The following is a 19,878-nucleotide window of genomic DNA, read 5'->3' on the forward strand; positions in this document are numbered from 1 at the left end:
TGGAGAAAGCAAAGCAAGCGTGGCAGACCTTTTCTAGTGAGATCTGGGGGAGGGGAGGTCTTCCCAGAGAAAAGTTTTTAAAAAATGAGGTCAAGTAGTACATTTTATTGCAGAATTTGTGCATACATTTGCTAAAACCCTTGGCTCTGAAAGAACACTTGTTAAATATTCAAGCCCTTTTATGTTGTTCCACCAATGCAAACCTCAACCTCCCCAGGAGTTAACGCCCTTTTTTCAAAATGTGCTATTGGTGCCACAGTATGTCAAAAATGACCTCTAGTGTACTAGGGCCAGTATTTTGGCATGGGTGTCCTCCAAATGCCACAGGTGCTTCCTTATGCCAAACATTACATGCAGTATGCCAGAATGTTGTCCCTAACGCCATCAATATACAGTGTCACCCCTTATGTAAAATGTTTGTTCAGTCGATCAGGGTTAACATGTTGTCATGATTGCCCCCTCCTATATGCCATGGTTGTCCTCCCTTATGCCAATAATTTCCTCCAATGTTCTAATGCCAGCATTGTGCCACATGTACCCCCATGCCAAGAATAATGTGGTGTTTTGAAGTATGCCAACACAAGCATTTTTCCACAGGTGCCCCATATGCCATGAATTATATTTAGCATTACAGTACCACTATTTTACCCTAGGTGTCCTTATGCCAAGAAGTTCCTCCAGTGTGCTACTTTTTGCCATGGATATCCCATGCCTCATGTTAAATAATACCCCTAGCATACCAGTGCCAATATTTTGTTACATGTGCCTGTCATGCTAAGAATTGCCTCCATTATGCCAACACCAGCATTGTCCCATGGATGCCTCGACAAAAATTACCTTCAGCATGCCACAGGCAGATGTGCAAGCATAACACCACATTTTTTCTCACACTCACGTTTACTTACTGACACTCATTCTCTCTTGGTTTTTCTTAATCATTCGCACTCACTCTTACGCACTTGTTCTCACTCATACACACTTAGTCTCATTCGTACTCTGATTCCCTCTTACTTTCTCGAGTATGCTCACTTGCACTCAGTCTTACTCTAACTCCCCCATTCTCATGCACTCTGACCCACTCATATTAACTGGAATTTGATCTCACTGATTCTCGCTACCAGTCCCTGACTGTCACTCACTCATTCACTCACTCACTCTAACCTGTGAGCACAGACACAGCATATATTTAAAAGCATTTTTTTCTACGTTCAGCTGACAGTGAATGTTGCATTCCAACTCCTGCTATTTAATTTTTGTATTATACTAATGGTAAATGCTATACTATTATTTACTGTTAGTATAATAAAAAATGGACAGAAAACAGGGTAGAGCCCCTGATGCCCATAAGAGTGAGCCACTCTGTGTATTAGGCACTGATTTTGCAACCTTTGAGGGCAGCTGTAGCAAAGGCAGTGACACTGGTCGCGTGGAGTAAGCCTAAATTACTTCCAGGACTCCTCCTGTTTCAAAGGAACTTTAATTCTGGTCCTTAATATCCTCCAATATGAGTATCTATTCTAAACCATGTAGTTGCCCTTAACATCTGCACTGTAATTCAGGAATGTACTCCATACTTTGTTTGCTTTGCACCTCGTATCATCATAACCTATCCGTTATCTCTCCACGCGTTTTATTTTTCATTCACCATCATTCTCCCTAACCTTTTTATTCAAACAAAGGAAAAAAGAGAAATATTGCCCAGCACTACTTCTCAGATCCCCGTTTTCCATCCAGGGAATGTCATAAATTGAATCATGAACTGAGAAAAATAAAAATTTGTACCGAATTAGTTCATTGAACATATTTATTGTTCAAAGTTGTTGCTTGCATGTTCATAGGGTTCTCTTCATTGTGTTCATTCATCAACTTGATATAAAATTATTTTTCAACAGATACAAGGAAATACAGTCAAGCCGTGATACAAAATTCTTCCTTAACAGATGCAAAGAAATACAGCCAAGCCAACGCGTGTTTCACGACCACAGCTTATCTACCAGAGGGAGGCTACAGGCTGTATCAATTATTGTGAAATATCCCGCGAGGAGAATTTATCATTGGGAGCGATGTACTGTATGCAGGAACGTATGACACATAGAATTGTTCGTGTATCTTGAAAGCCCTGAAGAAGCGAATGTTTTTCGCGAAACACGTGTTGGCTTGGCTGTATTTCTTTGCATCGGTTAAGGAAGAATTTTGTAACAAGGTTTGACTGTATTTCCTTGTATCTGTCGAAGAAGAATTTTTTATCAAGTTGGTCAATGAACACAATGAAGATGAACTATGTGAACATGCAAGCAACAAATTTGAACAATAAATATGTTCAATGAACCACTTCAGTAGAAATTTGTATTTTTCTCAATGCATGATTCAATTCTCCCTCACCTATTACCCGCTGCATTTCTCCACTTTTCTACTTTTCTGATTGCTGCTGACGTAGGATTGTCTGGTTATTTATATGCGGACCAAAAACCTTCTAACTTGAGCACCTACCTGGACCAAAAACCTTCTAACTTGAGCACCTACCTTTGACCGTTCCACTTGTAAGTAGTTTCCCTGCACTGTGTGCTCCTATTAAGTTCTATTTTGTTGGGCGATCCGTCCTCTCCTATGGTTTGTAATTGCGCATTAGGGGTCCTTTGCCTCTATAGTTGCTACCCTAAATGCCAGCACTTTAAATGATGGTATGTTCTTGATGTTGTTGGTGTTAACGCTCTGTTGGTTCGAATTTAATCTCTGAATGTCCTGGAGCCGCATCATGCGTGCGGGGCCTCGCTGGCTCAAGGAAGAGCAGAGTGCCTGTTTTATGCGCATGCAGTGTGTAAAGTTAATTAATTTAACCTGAAATTTCTCCCATTTAGGGCTTGCTGATCAGGCCCCCTCTGTTATAAAGACTTGGGGATATGGGATTTACTGCTGTTCGTAGTTTTGGTAGTTTGCATCTGCGTCTGACAAAATACAGAAATATAGTAAAAACCATTTTTCCCCTTGACAGAAGAATGTTTGAAAAAAATCATCTCTGCACCCGAGAAAGAAGGTGAAACCTGCTCGCTCCGGTTTCAACTTCCCGTGACAAAGATATTACCTTTTGCATTCCCACCTTTCCAGCCGTCAAAGGGTCAAGACGAATTGGTAGGTAAACCAGGAACAGATTTCAGAGAAATTATTTCTTGAATTCGTCAAATAGAAGCCTAATTTGAAACGAAGTTAATGCATAAACTGTTTTACACAGTGTCGTTTTAATGATTTTGTGGGCACTGGTCAAGACATACTCTAGGGGCCTCTTTTCGCATCAATTTTGTATGTTATTGCCCGTTTTCTGCTGATTAAAACCCCATGATGCCAAACAAAATTGAAAAATACCTCAAAGGTTGCGATGGTGAAACAGACAGATTGGAGTCAGAAAGTTAGTTCACTTTCCCAGTGGCTCCTTGGAAGATGGGGGCTCTGGGCAATTGCCCACTTTGCCCATGCCTTAAAACGTCTCTTTCTTTACATAGTCCAGAGCAGATGATCACGCAGTGTTCTTTTTCTTGTAAGATTACAGTTGAGTTAGTCGTTGATATTCTTTTTCTCAGAAATCTTTTTATGTAGTTTTGTATTAAAACAAAAATCAGTAGAAAACATCCACATATAGTTCAACACACCATTACTTTTTCCTTTAGCAGTATGCAGGTAAGGTCAATTATTCCACAGCAGGAGATGGTGACGTTAGTCAGTGTAATCCTTCCATGCATACCATATTGCATGGTACTCTCGTGGACATATACGAGCTATATACACTTACCTTTCAACGGCTGCATATGCCTCAATTCCCTTTGACCATTCTGTGAGTGTTGGGGTGGTTGGGTGTGATCCAGCATAGTGCAATCTCTTGTTTTGCCAGCAGTAACCAATGACATTAAAGTGCTTGAGGCCCATCCAGTCTACCCCCAGATTCCTTAATACCTAGCATAGCATGTTTAGGGTTCGAGGTGATTGTATACCCTGCCAGTTTACTCATTCTGTTGTGTATCCTAGTCCACTATATTGTGTGAGAGGGAGCTCTAAACCATGTGGAAGAAGCCAGCGCCTTCCACAGTGCATCTCAGGCAGTGATTGTCAGGTTTGTGCCCGATACGCCAATGTTTATTTGGGTCATAATACATTTGGTGGAAGTATTTAAATTGCATTAGGTGGACCCTGGCAGATATAGATATACACCTGACAGTCATTCTAGCTTCTTGGGGCTAATGTCTCGGAGCCAGTGGGCCTTGAGTTGTGTGTACGGGTCTGGTGCATTGAGGACCAGTGATCAGTAAATACAGGAGATTTCTTTTTCACCCAGGCCCTCCATTGTGATTTTGACACAAGAGGGATACATTGTGGCACAAGTTGTAGGACAGAGGTGTGGTATGCCAGAGCATGACGGAGTTGTAAATAATGGAAGAATTGAGTTTGTGTAATTCCAGTGCTGCAGCTAATTCTTCGAAGGACTTCATGTAATTATTGGACCACATGTCTTCTATTTTGGAAATGCAGTTGAGGTTCCAACTCCTGAATCCCCGCAGCCTAGAGACTTTGTGGTAGCAGGTTTTATTAGTAATGGTTTTGTGCCATTTAATATTTTTAAGGATATTGTGCCAGCAAGTCAAGGGAGCTCGGGGCAACTCCAATATCCCCTTTGGTATCGATGTGTCATACAAGATCTCCCCCAGTCCCTATATCTGTAGGGTGGTGTGTTTCTTTTGGGCGATATATTGGGCGATCTCAATCTCCAAATATCCAATCATTATTAAATCATTGATTACTACTAGTTGTGATTCACAACAGTATAATCCCAGTCCTCCATCAAAGGAGGTATGTATGCTCGTTGATATTCTTGAATTTGTTAATGGTACCAACTGTTTGTCCTCCGTATGTTGAAGCTACATGCCTTTAAGCACTGCACCACCTCTAATGATGACATGCACACTACAATGCCCATACTTTGTCTCCCAGTCTAGATATTCCATGAATGGGCACATTTCTATGTTTTCCCTTGCTTTTAGGGGAAAGCATTGACATGTAGCTACTTCATGGAGGCTCATACTTGAAGCCGTGAGGGGCACCTGCTGCCCTTATATTGTGTTGCTGCAGATGTGCAAGTAAGGCATCTGCCCACAGTACTTCAGGCTTTCCTGAGTCCTAGCCATCTTAAACTGAATTGGTACCTCTGAGAGGGATGTTCTGCTGGGGCAGAGTCAATTACTTGTTATCTCAGAGGGAGAGCAAGAGAAACCAAACGTAGTTGCGTTTTCCCAAACAATATCCCATACACAAAAGGCCAACTAGGCGAAGAAAAAGAGAAAAGAACAAACACTTGAAGGTCCTACTAAGACATCCAAAGATTTTGGAATAGATGCCTCACCCACTAAATAGTGGCATGCTTCATCATCAGCGCCTATCCACACCCTGTTAGGGTAGTACCACCAGGGCGTGCTCAACCAGAATGGAGTTCTTATGTTAAGTATTAATCTGGATCAAGCAGGGATCCAAATTGATAAGAGAAGCTACAAATGCCTCATGGTGTACCCAAAGAGAATTATTTTCGATTAATTGGGTCCCATGGACATGATTAAAAACAGATGCAGGGTTTTAATTGAGCATTAGTATCTCAATTGCCCCTGGTTTAACATATTTCTGCCCTCGCCAAGAGCCCATCCGGTTCGGGGGCCATCCTCCAGGCTGCCGACCTATACATGCATTTCATGGACATTTATGAGACATAACTCTCTCTCCTGATGAAGGACCTTCTAATTCAGAGCTATCTACACAAAATGAAAGGGAAAATACAAAAGAAGTGAAGTTAAGAAATTAAATCAGAATGTTTTTTTTCAGGGAAGCGGGGTGTGATTTCACAAATATGTAGTTTGCATGGAGAACATTTAGATCCCCATTATCAATTAACAAACAACCAGTACCCGGGTTTAAAACTCAAGAAAGGGGGACAGCCTATACTCATCATAGCTAATCCAATCCTTGCTTGTGCAAGCAAAGTTTTTTTTCCGAATCATGAAAGACCCAATCTAAGAATTAATGGAAGATTGACTCCCATTACAGAATTCAAACCAAACCCAAGGATTTTAACATTATAAAAGTGCTCATGTGCCGTGGGACATAACCTAGAAAGGTTATCAAGCACATACGTGCACATGCACAAATTCATACCTGACTCGCGTTCCCAAGCATCCACACCTCTTACCTTACTGAAGGATGTTTCAGGGGTTATGCATGTCTGGCGGAAGGAACCGTCTGTTTGACCTGGCATCTTTTGGCATGTTTCACCTGTCTTTTTGCTTTCTGACCTCCCGGTTTTGACTATGTTTTTGCTGGTTTAGTGTCACTGTGCATTTTCTCACTGCTGTCCAGTGTTAAAGTGCAATTGCTCCTATTGTAAATTGTATTATGGGTTGGTGTTTGCCGGCATATTTGATTTACTGGTAAGTCCCTAGTAAAGTGCACCGAGAGTGCCAGGGCCTGTAAATCAAATGCTGCTAGTGGGCCTGCAGCACTGATTGTGCCACCCTCACGAGCCGCCGTTCAAAGGGTTCTCAGACCTGCCACTGCAGTGTCTGTGTGCAGTTTTTACTGTCATGTTGACTTGGCAAGTGCACCCACTTGCCAAGCCCTACCCATCCCTTTTATTACATGTAAGTCACCCATATGGGCATGGTGCAGTGTATGTGAAAGGTAGGACACGTACTGGTATGAGTGACATGTCCTGATAGTGAAATACAGTGTATTTCATTTTTCACTATTGAAAGGCTATCTGTCCCATAGGATAGAATGGGAGTTTACTTATAACATCTTAGGAGTATATATTTTCTTTGGGACAAGATAGTGAAATGGATTTTAGTATGCCAGAACTCAGAATATAGAAATGCATGTTAGGAAAGATGATTTTTATGTTCTGTGATTGAAAACACCACATTTATAAAATAAGTATTTTCTTTCTTAGGCATCCTGTGTGCTTCTGCTGAGGTGTGGATTGACTGTCTGGCTTTGGAGTGACAGGGACTGGGGATGTGGTTCTCTTTCAGACAGCCACTGGGGGGTTGAGGTGTGTCCTGCCTTTCCTGGTTGAGTCAGGGATGGGCTGAATAGACTTGGGCTGCATTTAGAGTATTGGGAGGAGATTCCCTTAACCTGAATGGGCTGGTCTGCCTTGGGCAATGCTGTCTGCACATCTTGCTAGGAAGCTGGACCCAGAGAGGACAGAACTGGTTTGGGCTGAGCACAGACACTCTCTGTCCAAAGGAACAAAGAGAAACTGAGTATAAGTATTGGGGCCCAGACCCCAGAACTTTAGAACTCGCTTGGATTAAGAGACCTGCCAAGAAGAAGAGCTGGGAGACTGTCAGGAGGAGTACTGTCCCTTTGCTGTATTGTTGCTTTGCTGTATTGGCCTGCAGTTGCTGCTTTTGCCTTGGGCAGTGAAAGGACTGGACTGGACTATCTTCACTTATTTTTGAGTATCTCCAAGCGCTTGAAATAGAGCTTCCCTTCCGTTCACGAAGTTTCAGTGACCGCAAAGACTTCACTTACCTCTCAGTGCCGCTTCTGGAACAAGGGGGAAAGCAGCAGACACCGTCACTGACGGCACAGTTGAAGGCACTGCCACACTTCGCACTGCAACTCTGGTCTTACAGACGACGACGACTGCCGCCGCCATCAAGCAATTGCACCGTGACCTGTGAGCACCGCACTCCACACCACCTCACTTCACTTCGCCACCCTGGCCTCACCGACAACATTGCTGCATGGTGACGGCAACACCTGTGGCTGCACTGTGGTTTAGGGGCACCGCTTGTAAGTCACATGACTCACTGTCCCTTCCCAAACTCCAACCTAGGCCAATTGATGTCAGCTTGCATCAACCAGCACTGCCTCTTGCACAGTGACCTGTCAGCACCGCAACGAGTACCGCCACACTTCGCACCACAGTCCTGGCCTCACCGATGCTGCTGGACAACGGTCACTGGGCCGCTGCCTGCAACGCGACTTGACGGTACCGCACACCTCACCGTTATGCTTCACATCGTAACCAAGATGGTTGCCGCTACCTGCCCGCACCAACGCAATCTGCCAGAACTAAAGGTACTATTTACGAGTCTCCTGACACTGACACTAGTCTGCACTGACGAATCGTCCGGAACTGTTAGATTCTGAGGTTTTCAGCACTGCGGTAGCCCCAGACGGAGCTACCGGATTTAAGGAACTGCATTTTAAAGTCATTCTTGCATATTTCTGATTACAATATGTTATTCTTTTATCGTTTTGGTCTTGTTTGCACAGATAAAATATTGGTTATTTTTCTAAAATTGGTGTGGTGCCCTTTTGTAGTGTTTTCACTGTGTTACTGTATGTTATGTGCAAATGCTTCACACACTACCTCTGACAGCTCATGCCAAACTACCAAGAGGGTGAGCAGGGGTTATTTCAGTAGTGTAGCTCCCTTATCCTAACTGGAAGAAAGCCATTGCCAACTGGAGACCCCATTTCTAACACTGTCCTACAGTCAAACACTTACAAAAAGACATTTAGGATAATGAATGTCTGTAAATCAATGTCAAACAAGAATTTCGAAATCACTACCACACATAATTCAATCCCCATGTCTTTATCTGTTCCTTTCAGAAGCGCCTAGGACTGTCTTATTCTTATTCTCAAGGGGCGGTAGAACAGACTAGTAGGCATTGCTTTGAGGTAAGGCATGTTAGCGCACCTCATGGCCCACCTGTTGTTGCGAGAAAATCACTGCAAAAATATTTGCACATGAAAAACATAAGTGTCATACTTGATTTCACTGGTCTAGTTATTGTTAAGTTTCAAAGCCCCCGCCAAGATTTGTGTTTTCTTAGAACGGCTAAGAAAAGGAATAACAATATAATTTGTAAGTGACCTTTAATTGTGCCCTCATAACATTACTGAAATCCCTGTGGTGGCAACAGTGGACATGGAGATAAAGCTATGCTGCATGTACCTTTATTGCATGTATGGGCGATGCTCAGTATGGCCAGCGTTAGTGTAGTTTTCACTTTTTAAAGCCCTCACCAAGGGTTGTATGTATTAAAATACAGATAGGGACCGATTATGATGTCGGTAGGAAAGCCTCCGACTGCTAGTCAGGAACTTTACAACCACGGTCGGAGGCTTACCATAATCCCCTAAGGGTGGCATTTCCGCTGTCGGGATTACGATGTCGGTGTCCGACAGCCTTTCCTTGCCAGCCTTTCCGACACGGAAAGGCTGCCAGAAAGCGACTTTGGTTGCCTAGCATGGGCCTCTTGCCTCTGCGGCCTATGGGTGGTGGTCGAGGGGGTACCCTCCTGTAAAACCCTTCACTGTGTGGCAAGCACCATGGGGTGCCTATTAGAGGGTGCAAGGTTTTACACACACACACACACCCATTGTTCCATAGGAGCCTCACAAGCTCCCATAAAGAACACTGGGAATCCGACCGAACAGTGTTTGGTCGCATCGTAATCAGGCAGTTGAAATCGCCAACCTCAGGTTGGTCGGTCCTGAGACTGAGACGGTGTTGGTCGGAGGCAATAAGTAATCGTAATAAGCCTCATAGTTGGGAGAAGAATGAGTCTAACAGAAGAGCTTAAAGAACCCTTTTGTTTGCTCCCGTAATGTTTGTAAGGGCCCCATGGGGGTCAGAGATTGCGAAAATCACTTACTGCATCAAGGAATCTGTGCCACTAGTGTCAACTATGCACACTGCTCAGACCACCACTGAACAAACTCATGTTCGTGTCAAAAGGTTTTAAAGGGGAGGTGGTCAATAATCAGGGCACAATCACTGACTTATCCCTGCCTGCAACCATCGGTCTGATGGGAAATGTAGTCCAATGGTTCATGTGGCTGCCTGAAAAAGAATATAGACATGGGAAGCAGAGCTGGACAATATTAAGTATCACTGTCAACATATTGCAGAGGTTTATTTAGTATTGGAAGGAACTGGGATTGTGATAGCCACAAAAAGATAAACCCATACATACAATGACGTATCCCTGCTTATGATAATCGAGCTTTTGGAATGTGAAGTCTGATTGTTCGCTTGGTTACCTATGTGATAAAAACAATATGGGCATGAACAATAATGCTGGCCACTATTATCACTGTCAATTTAAAACAGTACATTGGAGGATTCTGGCGCTGGATTCTCTAAACTTTAACAAACCGTTGTTTGCCTTTAAGAAAGGAAAATTGCTCAGAAATCTTTTAGTTCACTCTCGACCAAAAGACATAACACTAAAAACCCTACCATTCACAAGATATGGAATCTACCACCAGTGATCAGCCATTATTCATGCGGACATTGCAATATCTGCCCCCTTACATTAGCAACTTAGGAATTGGATCTTGGCTTGCAGACTATGTAGGTGTTGAAGAAAAATAAAAATTGTGACTAACATGGTGTACATTATGATCTGTCCATGTGGCCTAAAGTATGTGGGCATGGCCGCAAGAAAGGCAAGCACTTGCTTCAATGAACACCGGAGCACCTTTCAGTGTTAAATGCCATTATGTGTCCACCAGTCATTTGAAGAATGACTTTGCTTGGTTCTTCATTGTATAATTGCCTCCATCTGTAACAGAAGAACAACTGCTCAGATATCAGAAAAGATGGATAAAGAGGCTTTCTAGTGCAACCCTAGGGCTCAATGTTGAAATTCCATGGATGCACTTGACTGCCAGATGATAGTTTGAATCATCATACTTCAAACTCCAAAATATCCTAAGAGTTTTTGGCGTGAAATCAGTGCAGTCCTTTGCAGTATAGAGTAAATGTGAGATAACTGATGTGGGGTATGGAAACAAGTTGTGTGGATCCTTTTTCCCAAGAAAATCTCTTTAGAATGGGCTGGTCGTGACTTTCCAACACTAACTTGGACTACACCCCCACTGTGGTTATGTCCCAAGTGACTGTCACCCTTCTACAGCCAACTGCCTAGTTGGGCTTATATATTTTGTTGTTGACAGCAGAATCCCAACCTTTACTGATTTGAAAAAAAATCACTGCAATCAATTGACATTGTTACTAGTGGCCAGCATTACTGTTCATGTCCATATTGTTTTTATCACACAGGTAACCAATCAGACTTCACCTTTCAGCAGCCCTATTATCATAGGCAGGGATACGCCATTGTATGTATGAGTTTATCTTTTTGCAGCTAGCAGAATCCCAGTTCCTAACAATTTTAAATAAACCCCTGCAATCTGTTGCAAATATTACTTAATATTGGCCAGCACTACTTCATATGCCTATATTGTTTTTCAGATAGCATGCAAACCATTGGACTTAATTTCCTGTCAGCATGATGGTCGCAGGCAGGGATATGTGAGTGCATGTGCCCTGATTGATGGCCACCTCCCCGTTAAAACCCTCTGACACAAACACAAGTTTGTTCGGCAGTGGTCTGAGCTATGTGCATAGGTGACCGTGTTGGCACAAATTTCTTGATGCAGTAAGTGCTTTCCGACATCTGACACCCCCACCATGCCATTACAAACATTATGGGAGCAAACAAAAGGGTTCTTTAGTATTTTCTGTTGGACTCATTCTTCTCCAGACTATGTGTATTTTAGTACACATGGCACTTGGTGGGAGCTATAAAAAGTGAAAACGACACTAAGACTGGTCATACTGAGCATCGCACATAAATATGAAGAAGGTACACAACACACAACGTATCTTCAACTCCGTGTCCATTGGTAGCACCACGGGGCTCTCTGTAATATTATGAGGGCACAATTAAACATTCATTATCTTAAAGGGCTTTTTGTAAGAGTTTGACTATATCGCGGTTCCTTTCGCCAGACGGGCATGGCCCCTGAAACATCCTTCAATCGGGTAAGAGGTGTGAATGCTTGGGAACACGAGTCACATATGAATTTGTGCATGTGCACGCAGGACGACCTTTCTGGGTTACATCCAACGGCACATAGGCAGTTTTATAATTTTATAATCCGAACAAATAACTTTTCTTGCACAAGCAAGGATTGTACTGGCTATGATGAATACAGTCTGCCCCCCCTGTTTAGCTTTAAACCTGGGTACCAGCTGTTTGTTAATGGTGTACTTAATGTCCTCATGCAAACTACCCACCCTCCTCTTTCCAGAAAAAACACTTGTGATTTCATTGCTTAGCTTCACTTCTTTTGTATTTTCTCTTTAATTTTGTGTAGGTACCTCTGAATTAGAAGGTCCCTCCTCAGCTGAGAGTCTTATGCCTCATAAATGTGCACGGAATACATGTATTGGCTAGCAGGGATATACACAGCCCTGACCAAAGGCTCAGATGGGCTCTTGGCGGTGGCCAAAACATCTTGCGAAAACCAGGGGCAATTGAGATACTAATGCTCAATTAAAACCCTGTACTCGTTTCAATCATGCCCGTGGAACCCTACTAATTAAAAGGAATTCTCTTCGGGTATACCATGACGCACTTTTAGCTTCTCTTACCAATCTGTATTCATGCTTTAGCCAGAGAAATACTTTATATAAGAACTCCCTACTGGTTGAGTCCGCCCTGAATGCACTACCCTACCAAGTTGTCAATAGGCGCCGATGATGAAGCATGCCACTATTTGGTGGGTGAGGCATCTATTCCAAAAGCTTTTGATGTCTTAGTAGTACTTTCAAGGGTTTTATCTTTTCTCTTGTTTTTCCTCACCTCGTTGCCTTTTTGTATATAGGCAGAGTCAAGTCATTACCCTTGAATTGAATGTAGGCCTGCAGAGGTAAATCAAACGTGTTTTTTTCAAGAAGGCCTGTGTCCGGCAGTAGCATGCCAGATATACTGGGATTGATGTTGTAGAAGCTCCTACAGTTTCCGGGTAACTGGGCTCAAGTCAAGCATACATATATTACAGGTGCTTACAGCCTTCCCCTTTACTTCCTTGCCCATCTTGTACACAGGTGTGTGGTATTTGATCTTGACCTTTGTTCTATTAATGTTGAGAGCTAACAGTGATCATTTTACTGTGAATCCCCAGACTGTAGGTTTCATCTAACTGAAAAATGACCTCATCACCCTCTTCTCTGAGGGCTTTCTAGATGTAGACGAAAATAATGGTTTAATTCATTCTCCTCTAATAACTCACTTCCTTTAGAATCAGGTGTAAGAAAGACAGTTTGTTTCAGTATTTTAACTGGTATTTTTCTTTTATTCCATCTTTATTTGAAATTTGAGAGCTACTACTGTAGATTTGCACACCAAATTTAACTTTTTGTTCAGCATAATAACTCTTTAACACAAAGTGCCATAGCAAACAGCCCATCATTAAGTTACAAAAATTATTGTGAAAGAAGGACAACATTGAGCTGTGATGGGCCCATCACGCCTCTGGCTCTAGTGTCACTCCACATGCCTCACTAATAGACACTTGTTGCCTAGGTAACCTTCTGATCTGGATTGACCCCTTGACTTTTGATCTGCTCCTGTGTTGGGCAAAAAAATGGCTTCAGCGTGCTCTCATCTTGGCGCCAGTTGATACCTTCTTTAGAAAAGACGGCTAATAATACTTGGATCATGCTTGGATCACTAGGGAGGAGATGTGGCAAATTAGCTAGACCTTTGGACTTTAGAACTGCAGATCCAGGTTCAAATCCGGCATCTACTCATCAAGCTGGGATTCAGGGCAAATCCCTTAATCTCCCTGTGCCTAAAAACATTGTGTAACATAGCTCTCATGTAAAACGTATGGTTCTGGTGTACTCAACACTAGGGTTCTACAGCCTTCGGGCCAGATTTGCGCTATAAAAAACTGCACAAATAAAGAAAAATGATCCAGCCTCTGTAATAAATTTGCTGAAATGCTTCTGCAAGAAGAGCAGAGCCACAAAAAGAATATTCTGCAGTTGCACATGCTTGAGATGGAACCATGCCCTTGAATACACTATGAGCTTAGAGTTGTGTTGTCAAAGATTTGGTGAAAGAACTGTGGCCCAATTACAGTGTCTTTTTCAAGAGCTAGTCTGTCTCCTGGATATTCAAGCACATGTAATAACTATGTCAGGAATTCCACCCAACTACTCACATAAAACGGTTAGGGAAACAGTGTTGCAACTCAAGTAGGTGGAAGCAAGACATATTTCACTCTCCATATGATCCACTGTATTTGGAACTTCTTTAATGTTGAGGCATATGCAAGGTCCCAGGGTTAATTTCTGTGCAATCTGATTATAAGGTAGCAGCAAGGAGCAACAACCCAGACTAGGAATTGCAACTGCAATCGTACAATTATATACAAATCATCTCTTCAAGGGTATTGAAACCTGCTCCTCCTCCACCATACTTTCATCAGTTGTTTGTAATATCCACATGGTTTGTTGTTTTGTGTCCCTTTAAGACACAGTGTTCAATGAGATCCGGTTCCACACTGGACTTCGTTGGATAACCATTGATTAGGGAAATAGTTTTGTTTTCAGTTAATTTACTATGTAAATTATTCTTATGTGCACATCCTGAAAACATAGCTTTGATCTAGTCCTCCTGAACCTGCATTGGGCACTCCTGCAGCAAGAGCAGGACTAATAGTTTCAAGCAACTTCATTGATCATGTCTGCTGCCCTTCTCTACAAAATGGGAAACTAGTAACTCATGCCAGGATTTTGGTCATACCCGTTAGACCTTTGTAGGCCCCAGAGTCTGCTGTGGGAATAGCCTATGAGTCCTGCAGAGCAAAGAGAAAGGATAGAAGTCCCACATTTCCTCCATTGGGCTATATCACACGTAGCGTCACTAGGAGAACATGCAATCAAACTTGCTAAATACTCAGCAGGGCATTTGTACGTGGGTTTCACATTCTTGGGCCGCAGAATAAGTAACACATTTAGTCTTGTATCTTCAGATTTTATTATATACTACCCTTGTGCATAAAATCCACAGCCTAGTTATAGCAAATATAGCCATGGCATTAGTGTAAGCAAAACAATGGAAAAGTAAATAAAATCAATACGCCAAACATCACATAAATATGTAAGCACCCGGCTTAGGGGCTTGCCATAATGAGAAGTACATTACCATTCCAGCATAATGTAGCCAGGATGAGCACAACATCTGATTGAACAGCCCACGTATGCCAAAAAACTTCCCTCTGCTGTGAGCTAGAATGTTTTTTATATTGGCTTCCGTGCATGAAGATGTTAGTTTCTGCTTGTTAGCAGACTAATAAAACCCTTCATTCCAAATCTCATGATGTGAAAAAAACATGAGATGGAAGGGCTTGCTGCATGAGAAAGTGTAGGGTATCCTTGAGATCAATGTGTTATTTTTATTCTCATGCGCATTAAAAGAACATTAGTACATAGGGCCTGATTACGACTTTGACGGTCCTACAGAGGACGTTGCAATGCACCATCTGCTGTAGGACCGCCAAAGCCGTGGTGGGACCGCCTGCCAGATTAGTAGTTAAATCCTGATCTGGTGGGCAGTCCTGCGACTGTCTGATGGTGGCGGTCTGCTAGGCTCAAAGAAGAGCCTGTCATGCTGAAAGCCACAGTCAGAGCGCAAACTGCACTTTCTGTGCAGGGGGTGCAAATCCAGGGGTCATGTGCCCCCTGATTCCACTCCCAAGCCTAACTCCAGCAGGGAGGCCTGTTAGGGCGCTTTTTGTTGCCATTCCGCCAGCCTTTTCATGTGGGTTTACCACCATGAAAGGAAAAGGACTGTGAAATGGCAACTTTTAATATTCTCGGTGGGGCTGGCTGCGGCACTGGCTGCATATTCCTGCCAGAAAAAAACTGCCAGCCCAGCAGGATCCTTGATCCCGGCAGTGCTGGCGGCCTTGTGCCGGTCTGACTGCCACAGTTGTGATACTTTGGGCGGTCCAACAGTGTGGCGGTGGACCGCCAAATCATAATCAGGCCCATAGACTTGAAAAATAAGCAACTATCATAACACACAGACATTAGTAGGTGAGCATGATGAGCACAATATCATAATTCATGAAGCTAATATAGTAGCCTACAAGAGCCTATACTACAAGGTTATGTTGTGCAATATGCTTTAAAAGTGTCTCGAAGCTATAGGAAACAGATGTGGGCAGATGTGACACCAGATAGCAAGTTGTTATGACAGGGATTGTTATTTTATGTTATGTTAATAACTATTTCTAGAGCGCACGTACACCCGTAGGTTTCATGGCGCTATTTGTAAGAGACACAGGGCACACTTCTAAGCGTAAGCCTGTTGGAAAAGCCACGTTTTCAGAGACCTTTGAAATGCCAGGAGATTATTGCTTTGTCTGATGGGTGACGGAAGGGAGTTCCAAAAAGTGGCCGCCAGATAGTAAAAGCAGCTGCCACCTTGACGTTTCTTCTTAAATAGGGGAACAGTTGCAAGGGCCAAATGAGTGGATCGTAGGTTGCGCAATGGTTTGTAATTGGTGACCAGATTCCTAATGAATTTGGGACCGTTGTCATGCAGTGCCTTAAAAGTAATGCATCCTGCTTTAAAGGCGATTCTTTGGGCCACTGGCAGCCAGTAGAGTTTTTCCAACCCAGCCCTAGCCGATTGCCACTTGGGTTGTTTCCAGATGAGCCTGGCCGCCTGGTTCTGGACCATCTGGAGACGTTTTAACAGACCTGCTGGAAGGCCCAAATAAAGGCTGTTTGAAAAGTCCTGGTGGGAGAGTACAAGGGCTATAACTACTTGAATGAGTGCTGAGTGTGTTAATAAGTGAGCTATTTTTCAGATTTTTCTAAGTTGAAAAAAACTGGAAGAAACGACCGCTCCTACCTGTCCTTTAAGTGATAGATCTGCGTTAAGAGTGATCCCTAAACTTTTAACCGAGTGGGTCTTTGTGGGAGGAACTCCCATCTCAAATGGCCAAAAATGCCGACCCCAGCTCACTTCGCTTTTCCCGAGCAAGATCAGTTCTGTCTGGCCCGGGTTAAGTTTGAGATGGTTAAAGGTCATCCATCTCTGTATATGTGACATGGTAGCCAGGCATTCGGCGGCTGAATCCGGAGTGTTTAGGGGAATGATTAGCTGAAGGTCATCAGCATAGTTGAAAGTGGTGATTTTGTGATTTTTTAAAGAATGTAACAGCGGGCGGAGATATAAATTAAATAATAAAGGAGAAAGTGACGAACCTTGAGGCACCCCACAGGTAGATGGAGTCCTGGGGGCTGTGAATGTCCCTAATCTCACTGACTGTGTGCGGTTCGTAATAAAAGAGGCTATCCAGTTCAGGGCGGGGCCCCTGAGGCCGGCCTGCTCGACACGGTTAATCAGAATATTATAGTCAACCGTGTCGAACGCGGCCGACATATCAAGAAGCACCAGGCCCTGGTGGATGCCCTTATCTGCATTAAATCTTAAAGTATCCTGAACTGCCAAAATTACAGTTTCTGTTGAGTGAGATGGTTGAAAACCTGCGTGATTTGGCTCTAAATATTCAGAATTTTCAATGAAGTTGGACATACACCTAGATACATGAGCCTCAAGGAGTTTGGACAGAAAAGGGAGAAGGGAGATGGGCCTATAATTGCCGGGTCCAGGGGGTCTGCTCCAGGTTTTTTCACTAGTGGGATCACCGTGGCATTTTTAAAGTTGTCGGGAACCTTGCCTTGTGAGAGTGATTCATTTAAGAGTGGAAGGATTCCTGGTGGGATGGCTGAGCACACCTCCTTCAGAATATGAGGTGGGCAGCTATCGTTGGGGGAACCAGATTTGACACGGGAAAGGAGTTCTGAGAACGTTGTTGCATCAATAGGCAGGAATGCATCTAATGTAGATGGATTATAATAGATATCTTCAATGGGATACCGACAAGATAGGTTTTGAATACTCTTTTTTATAGTGAAAATTTTGTCTATAAAAAAGTTATTTAATGAGTTGCTAAGCTCCTTCGTGGGGGCCAAGGGAAGGGCTGTTCTTTCACTGTTACATTAATCATTTACTATATTAAAAATGTCCTTAGATTTATTTGGGGAATTTAAAAAAAAAGTCTTAGAAATAATCAGTTTTACTTTGTAAAATAATCTTTTGATAATTTCTGCGAGCAGAAATATATTCCTCCTTGTCTTGTAGCTTATATTTTGCTCTCCACTTTCTTTCTTTCTGGCGCACCTTGAGTTTTAGGTTCTTGAGATCTGAGGTGAACCACTTGTGGGCATCCATGCTGCGTGTGCGAGAGAATTTTACTAAGGGCACATGTGTATCAGTGGCCTTTAGAAGCCATTGTGAAATCCCCTCCTCCATAAGGTCTACATCCTTGAGGGTGCCGGCAGCGTAGATGCCAGTGTTTCTAGGAAGGCTGGTGTGTTAATAGCTTTCCATTTTCTAGTTTCTCCACCCACCTGGGGTGGTGGCTTTGTGTACCCGCTGATAGTTATTGTGAACTGAATTAGAAAATGGTCGGACCAAATGCAAGGCATAATGGAGGGGGGTGAAAGTGAAAGGTTATGGGACCATATTTGGTCCAGACTATGACCTTTTGCATGAGTGGGGGAATGTATGTGCTGGATCAGATTGATGTTTGGAAGCAGTTCTAAGAGTTCCGTTGCCTTGGCGTCGCCTGCGGTGTTGTCAAACCAGTAATTTAAGTCACCGACCAAGAGTATTTTCGGGAAGTTCGTCACAAGAGAGGCTATCTGTTCTGCCAGGGATATCGGGAAAGTAGTCATAGTTTGAGGGGCTGGTAAAGCAGGACAAGTACTAAAGCGCCACTAACCGTGTCGATTTTAATGACTATATTCTCAGTGTCGTTTAGAGTCAAAGAGGGAAGTATCACACATTTATAATCTTTATGAATGATGGCTGCTACCCCCCGCCCATTTTGCCAATAGGACGGTTCGCTGCTATGATATAGTACTCAGATGGAAGTGCTGCTAGGATGTCCGGTAGTGAGTCTTGGGTAAGCCAGGTCTCTGTGACCAAAAGAATGTCAGGTTTTTCGGTAGTAAGCAATAAAAATATATCAATTTGGTGCTTAACCATAGATCTAGTATTAAGGTATAAACGCCGGAGTTTTAATTGGGGGTCGATCAGGGGCGGGGTATTACTATGTTTGGCATTTGAGTGGGATAGTGTAACCTGAGAGATGCCATAGGTTGTGGTACGTCTCAGTATGTGAGGGGCAAGTGGAGGGCAGAGGTGGGAGGGGGGTCTAAGAGAGAATAGCTTACCAGCCGAGTATATCTGTTTTTGGCCATAGTCCGAGGCCCCTGGTCCCGGTCGGGCGCATACGGGCTTGCCTTAGGCGCGCCCACTGCACGCGTCCGCTGCGCGAATGTGTCATAATGTTTTTATACGTATATGGCTGGTCAACCACTATCCCACAATGGCCGCTTTGCGCAGCTCAACCAGGAAGTGAGTGCCTCCCTCCACACAATCAGCACGAGATTGCTGCGGTGAACCGGGGAGAACAGTCAGATGAGATACACGCAAGCCAGGTAATTCACAGAGGAGTTTAAAAATTAAACATTAAACATTTAGCAGTTTTAAAAATAATCACACGAGCAATTTCAAATTCGTGGAGCTAGCGCGAGGAGTTGTGCTTTGTCCTCGAACGCATCGGCCCTGTTAAGCTTCATTCAACAAGGTGGAGTACCATTATGCATGCATGGTAGATCAGGGTAACCTGTGAATGTTTTTTTCTTGGAAAGCTTTAAGTTAGAGTCTGAAGGCTGCAGTGAGATGCAGTTATGGTCTGGGCGTTGAGGGACAGAGGGCTAGGTGACGGGGAGGTGCTAGGAGAACTTGAACTTTATTCCCAGTTTTGGGTGCGTAGCTATTTCTTTTCCACTATTACAGGGATGTAATGATTACAATTGTGGCCCATTCTTGGACATTTTATGTGGAATCACAAATAGTCATGGAAATGGCATAACTACTTCTA

General features: G+C 43.3%; 1 protein-coding gene across 3 annotated transcripts in view; it reads left to right on the plus strand.

The window, feature by feature from the left end:
• Positions 1-19,878, plus strand: part of CFAP221 (cilia and flagella associated protein 221) — a 661,487-nt gene that overhangs the window by 405,868 nt on the left and 235,741 nt on the right. For all 3 annotated transcript variants that reach the window (XM_078682395.1, XM_078682396.1, XM_078682398.1), the window contains exon 16: positions 2,993-3,129. In XM_078682395.1, coding sequence (XP_078538521.1) covers positions 2,993-3,129 — 137 coding nt within the window. The remainder of the gene's footprint in view (positions 1-2,992; positions 3,130-19,878) is intronic.

This window comes from Lissotriton helveticus, chromosome 3_1 (assembly GCF_964261635.1).
Source record: "Lissotriton helveticus chromosome 3_1, aLisHel1.1, whole genome shotgun sequence".
Lineage (NCBI taxonomy): Eukaryota > Metazoa > Chordata > Amphibia > Caudata > Salamandridae > Lissotriton > Lissotriton helveticus.